We start from the raw sequence: 6968 nt of genomic DNA, 5'->3' as shown, positions 1-6968 counted from the left end.
TCAGGGGGCCGAGGGGAGGCCTGTCCTCAGGGGGCCGAGGGGAGGCCTGTCCTCAGGGGGCCGAGGGGAGGCCTGTCCTCAGGGGGCCGAGGGGAAGCCTGCTCAGCCTAGAGAAGCTGAGAGAGCTGTCCTGCACTAAAGAAGAGAGACTTTGCCTCCATGTTTCCTGATCCTGATCCTGCGTGGTAGCCTGTTGATCCTGATCCCAAGCTGTACCGTTACCTCCTCAATAAACCACTTAACTGTAAGTATGGTCTGTGAGTTCTGTGTGGCCACTGCAGTGGACTACTGAACACAAAAAAGAAGTAGAGAGTGCCGTGGGAGGGACGGCTGGTGTCAGAACTGGTAAAAATGTGGGAGAGTGGAGGTGTGCCCGATCTCCGCCTCACAGGGCCCAGCCTTGGGCTGACACTGATTTGCATTACTGCTGCTCTTAGGACAGGTTCTGATGCGCTGCTGCCATTTGACAGGCGCAAAGTTTCTCAAGGCTTCAAGTATTCTATAGGAAGGGTCCTGCTCTGTATGAAAGCATGAACAATCCCGCGTCATAATAAACCTGCTCTGAGGACCCAAAACCTGGTCAGCTAAGACCCGTGACCAAGGGAGGGCCCATCAACAGGTGCCAGTGCCAGCTTTAGAACCCCAGACAGACAAGAACCAGGCCTCAGAGGCAGGATGTGGGGCCCAGCGAGGTCCACTTCTGCTGCCCTGCCGTTACCTGGGGGCGGGTAGCACTGCAGCAACCTCAGAAGCTTCACCGACAGCCAGGGGGCTGGGACAAAGTAGTAGGTGTAGTCCTGAAGGTCCGTCGATGCGGACGTCACGATCTGAAAAGCAACACCGGTGGTCACTGCTCGGGTCACATACGACCGTTCGATGTGCTAAGAACACTTAGTACCATCTTCTACACTTTAAAGGACAGAGTCACAGAGCCTCTCGCTAGCCTGTCCTGAGAGCAAATGCACTTCCCACCCAGGAGCAAGCCGGTCAAGGAAGGCGCCACCGGCTGCTCTCGCCTGTACGCTGCTAACGTGCCCACTCCGATGGCGTCCCAACTGCCCACTCGTTGCTCACTATCAACATCAGCTGCACAGTAACCATCTCTTGGGACAAAACAGGATTGGAGCTGCAGTCCTTTCTGGGCTGGAAACAGACTAAACACAGCATGGGGGGCTCTAGCCCCCTAGAAAGGGAAGCTAGCCCTCTCTGCTGCCCCCACCCCCAAATGCAGAGCTCATCAGAGAGCACGCTGACGTCACTCTCCGGTGCGGCCCCATCTCCTACAGCCTTGGCACAGCATATACCTGGTCCACCTTCAGAACACAGGACTACAGCTTGGATGTCCCACCCCCACTGCCTGCAGCCGGCGTCCTCCCTGCTGTCCCTCAAATTTCATGTGTGCCACCTTTTCAGGACATAGTGCACACATCAGGAGGGTCAACCTGACCCGGCCTAAGCTGCAAGGCGCCAGCCGACTCCTGCAGTGAACTGGGCTCCGCTGCTAGCCAGAGAAAGGACTGAGCGGGACAAACAGCAGCAGCGAGACCCAAACAATTGTGCCGAGCAGAAGGGAGGGGGTGCACCATCTCCACGTAGCAGAGACATGGCCAGTGTGAGGTGTCTTCAAAGCAATGAAGAATTCACCTCAAGAGTTAGAAGGAGACTAGCAAATTAATCCAAAGAAAGCAGAGGGAAGAAAATAGAAAGACAAAAGCAGAAAGGAATGAAATAGAAAAAATGCAGCAGAGAGAACCAACAAAGACAAACAATTAATTCTGTGAGAAGAACCAACAAAGATAAACGGTTAATTCTGTGAGAAGAAATTATTACACAGTTGATGAGATTAAGAAAAACGAAAGGTGCGAACATTCAGTGTCCAAGATTAAAGGCAGACATTCAGTGTCCAAGATTAAAGGCGGGGCATGACGGCCACCCTACACGTAGGTTATCTTTACCAGTGTATTCAAATATTTAGATAGATTAGCAAATGTTGAGAAAACGCATCTTAACCAGAACTGATCTAAGAGGAAACAGAAAATATGAGTAGTCTTACAACTTATTAAATAAATTGAATCCATAATTAGAAACCTTCCCAAAGAAAACTCCAAGTTCAAATGGCTTTGCCAGTTAATTAATAATAAAAACTAAATATAGAAAGGAACTTCCTTAATGTAATAAAGCCACAACAACAAAAATTCTACAGGAAGCATCACACTTGGTGGTGAAATACTGGAAGCTTTCCCTCTGAGATGAGAAGCAAGACATCAGCCGTCTCTTAGAGTCAGTGCTGTAGTGGAGGCCCAGGTCAGAGCCAGGAAGTGGGAAAGATAAACAATCACCATATGGGTTAGAAAAGAGAAAAATTAAACTGCCATTGCTCATAGATGGTATGACTGAATATAAAGAGAATCCAAAGAAATCGACATATAAATTACTAAAATTAATAAATTAGCTTAGCAAAATTACCAATTTCAAGATGAATACACAAAAATCAATTGCCAAATTTGAAAGCAGATAATGGTAATGGTTGAACAACGTGATAAACAACTCGTGTCACTGAACCGCACATGTGAAGAACGCCGATACGGCAAACCATTCTTACACAGGTATTTACCACAATTTTAAAAACTCAATTGCATCTCTATAAACCAACATACAGTTAGAAACAAAAAATATTGAAAGGTATTGACAATAGCATTTTAAAAATAAAACATAGAGGAATAAATCTAACAAAAGGTAACTCAAAAGATCATAAAACGCCGACAGAAATTAAAGATAACTAAGTAAGTGGAGGGATACACAATGTTCATGGACTGAAAGGCTTGATACTGTAAAGATTTTAATTCTCTTCAAACTGACCTCTAGATTAAATCCAATTCTAATTAAAGTCCCACTAGGGTTTTTGAGGGGGAGAGGGCCAGGTGGGAGGACTCGCTCTACTAGACAGCAAGGCTTACAGAAAAGCTTCAGTAGCTAAGGCAGCACACTACTGGTGCAAAGACAGACAGACAGGCTGATGGAGTGGACAGCATAGACACAGACCCACTTGATTTGTGGCCAAGGTGGCACGGCAGAGGGGGGCTTCAATAGTGGTACTGTGAGAACCGGATCTCGTGAGAAAAGCCATCACCACACACGGAAATCAATTCCAGGTGGATGTCAATCTAAATGTGAAACCTCAGAAGACAGAACAACTTAAAATGTAGAAATTAAAATGTAGAATTTCCGGTCATAAAAGACATCGTTAAGAGAGTAAGGTGGACCAACTGGGAGAATATCTTTGGAAGCCATATAGCCGATAAGAATCTAATAACCAAAATACATATAAAGCTTTGACAACTTAACAATAAAGAGACAAGTAACACAATCATAAAATGGGCAAAGAACTTGAATAGACACTTCACGGAAGAGGACATTCAAATGGCCACCAAACACATGAAAATATGCTCAGCATCATTAGCCATCAGATCCATCCATCAAAACCACAATGAGATACCATTTCACTCCCACTAGGATGGCTAAGATTAAAAAAATAGAAAATAACAAATGTTAGCAAGGATGTGGGGATAAATTGGAACCCTTACCCATTGCTGGTGGGAATGCAAAATGGTACAGCCATTGTGAAAAGCAGTGTGGCAGTTCCCCAAAAAACTAAAAATAGACCTACCAAACGTCCCAGCCATTCCACTCCCAGGTATATACCCAAAAGACTTGAAAGCAGAGACTCAATCAGAGACTTGTTCACCAATGTTCACTGCAGCACTATTCACAATAGCCAAAAGGTGGAAACAATCTAAATGTCCATCAGTAGATAAACAGATAAACAAAATGTGGTTCCTACATACAATGGAATATTCCTCAGCCAGTAGAATGAAGTCTTGATACACGCTACACCATGAATGGAGCTTGAAGACATTATCCTGACTAAAATAAATCAGTCACAGAAGGAAGGACAAATACAGCATGACCTCACTTACATAAAAAGACAAGAAAAGGCCAACATAGAGAGACCAAAGTTTATTAGTGGTTACCGGAGAGGGGAGGGAAGAGGGGATTAACAGTGATGGAAAAATCACGTTTATTAAGGGTAGGGTTGCACAGACGACTGTCATAATTGATGTCAATAAGTTGTATGCCTAATAAAAAGTTGAAACGGCAGAAGTTGTGTGATAGATATATTTACAACAACAACAAAAAAAGAATAGCTGCTGGGTCTGTTTATGTACAACCAAAAACCTCATGGGATTTGGTTCCTTGGTTTGGAGGTTTAGGGTTGGGTTTCATGGGACAGCCCAGCTAACTGGCCTAATAACGTGTTCGGTGCTTCCTTTCTACCTACTAGTTCACTGAGTAGTGTCTTCAAAGCTTGCAAGCAGCCATCTAAGGCACAATTGATCTCTATTTGCCTGGAGCAACACAGGAAGGAGAGTCAGAAACAGGAGGAGGATATGGAATGTGTGGCTAATTGCCTCCAGGAACAACTGCCTCCTTCGGGTAAGACAAGAAGAACTGGATGGCACACGGCTACCATTACTGAACATTTTCATTGGAGATTCTATAGAAGAATCCTGATCAAAAGCGGGGGGTGAGGGGGCGATGTAGAACAGAATTTCAAATTTTCATGGTCTCCAGACTTTGAAGCCCAGCGGGTTGGATGAATCCCTGAAACTACTAACCTGAGATAATCTTTAAAACTTAAACCAAAAATATCCCCTGAAGTCTTCTTAAAACCAAACAATAGTTTAGCTTAACTAGTAAAGAATATCTGCCTTGAGCACTGTGCTCTTTTAAGAACTATCTATATGAGATCAAAGTGACAACAGCAACTCGAAAGATTGGACAGGAACCTTGGGGGGCAGTGAGTTTATGTGAACTGGGGAGGAACAGCTCAGCAAAGGAGGGTGGGAATGGCTGCACAGCTGGAAGAGCGCCATCAGCGTCACTGAATGTACATGCAGAAACGGCTGAGCTGGCGTATGTTTTGCTGTGCACATTCTCAACAACAAAAGAAAAACTTCACACGTTTGTAAGTATTATATGTACCTAACTGTATTAATGCATCATGCTTTATAAAAAATAATTTATGCAATCAAAAAAACAAGAGAGCAAGAGAAAGACAGTAAGTTAAAAAGCTGCCAGATTTGCGCATCACTAACCGACCTAATATAACCAACAAAGTGCTTGTATCTAAAACATATAAAGAACTTGTATAAAGCAACAAAAAGGCATCCCAGGAGAAAAACGGGCAAGAGACTTCAACAGGCACTTCACAAAAGAAGACAGCCAAACAGCTGGCAAGGAGGAAAGCTGCTCGCGCTCACTGACAACCAGGGAAATGGGTATTTACACCACACGAGATCCTGCTGCGCACCCAGCAGAGGGGTTAACATCTCCAAGACCAACAGCTAGCTGCTGGCTGAGACGCAGAGCAACAGGAACTCGGGCACGCGCACATCCTGCCAGGGAGCCGACGGGTCCCACCACCGGGGCAGATGGTCAGCATCTTCCTAAAGTCGAAGGGCTGGTTCCCCATGAACACTTGTAGGTGTATAGCCACCAGCAATCCAGGCACACAGGCACCGAGAGATGTCAAGAGAACGCTCACAGTGGGTCATCCATAACAGCCTCCAGTGGAAACGAGCTGAATGCCCAACAAAACGAAGGACAGATACGCTCTGGCACAGCCGTACGATGGCATTCCACACGGCGTCAGAACTGAGGAATGAACCCAAAGGAAACGGGAGACCCACACACAACACTGAGCAAAACAAGGTAAACACAAAAGAATACACACTGCGATTCACTGACAAAAAAAATTCAGAACACAGGTGTCATGGTTTGAATTGTGTCCCCCCAAAAATGTGTATATCAGTTTGGCTGGGCCATGATTCCTGGTACTGTGTGATTTTCCTATATGTTGTAAATCCTGCCTCTATCATGTTAATGAGGGAGGATGGATGGCAGGACTGGATCTACAAGACTGGATTGTGTCCTGAGGCAATCTCTTGAGATATAAAAGACAGAAGTGAGCAGAGAGACAGGGGGACCTCATACCATCAAGAAAGCAGTGCTGGGAGCAGAGCGCATCCTTTGGACCGGGGTCCCTCTGCCCAGAAGCTCCTAGTCTGGGGGAACACTGATGAGAAGGCCGAGAGACAGAAAGCCTTCCCCTGGAGCTGACACCTTGAATTTGGACTTTTAGCCTACTTTGATTATGAGGAAATAAATTTCTTTTCATTAAAACCATCCACTTGTGGTATTTCTGTTATAGCAGCACTAGATGACTAAGACAACAGGCAAAGCGGAACTGCAGGCTGAGGGTGCTTGCTCGGGTGTTACAGGCTGAAGAAGAGCAGGACACGGGGGCGCCCAGGTGAGGGCAGGAGTGGCCTCTGGTGGGGAGGGAGGCAAAGGGTCTGGGGGATGGGAGGGCCTTCCGGATCTGGACAGTGGACACAGGGGGCTCACACGAGGGCGAGTCATTGCCAGGACATCTCTGCTCTGTGCACATTTCCACCTGGACATGACATCTCATAGTTCACTAGAAGGAAAACCAATTAATTAGCTGTGGAGTGAGCTTACACCCTTTACAAATTGGGCCAAATCTCTTGCGTTCTAAAAAAAGTAAACTGATACATTAATTAAACAAGCACGGCAGAAACCCAGCCCCAGCAACATGCTTACTCTGCTTAGCCTGGAGACAGCCAAGGAAACGGAGGTTTTAAACTCTTCCGGGTTCTTCTGTGCCAGCGTGGTAATCAGACTTGTAGCGGCCGTCACCACGCCCTGAAGGAAAGACAGAGGCACACAACGGTGACGGAGGCACACAACGGTGACGCAGGCACACAACGGTGACGCACGCACACGACGGTAACACACGCACACAACAGTAACGCACACAACGGTGACCCAGGCACACAACAGTGACACAGGCACACAACGGTGACGCAGGCACACAACAGTGACGC

General features: G+C 46.2%; 1 protein-coding gene across 3 annotated transcripts in view; it reads right to left on the bottom strand.

The window, feature by feature from the left end:
• The window catches only part of AP2A2 (adaptor related protein complex 2 subunit alpha 2), an 82872-nt gene that overhangs the window by 24330 nt on the left and 51574 nt on the right, over window positions 1-6968 (bottom strand). For all 3 annotated transcript variants that reach the window (XM_012559411.2, XM_023724372.1, XM_023724373.1), the window contains 2 exons: window positions 6685-6786; window positions 719-827 (listed from right to left, as the gene is read on the bottom strand). In XM_012559411.2, coding sequence (XP_012414865.1) covers window positions 719-827; window positions 6685-6786 — 211 coding nt within the window. The remainder of the gene's footprint in view (window positions 1-718; window positions 828-6684; window positions 6787-6968) is intronic.

The sequence above is a fragment of the Trichechus manatus genome, unplaced genomic scaffold (genome assembly GCF_000243295.1).
Source record: "Trichechus manatus latirostris isolate Lorelei unplaced genomic scaffold, TriManLat1.0 scaffold00244, whole genome shotgun sequence".
NCBI lineage: Eukaryota > Metazoa > Chordata > Mammalia > Sirenia > Trichechidae > Trichechus > Trichechus manatus.
Note: the sequence above shows the minus strand (reverse complement) of the source record. Positions and strands in the feature narration are given on the sequence as shown.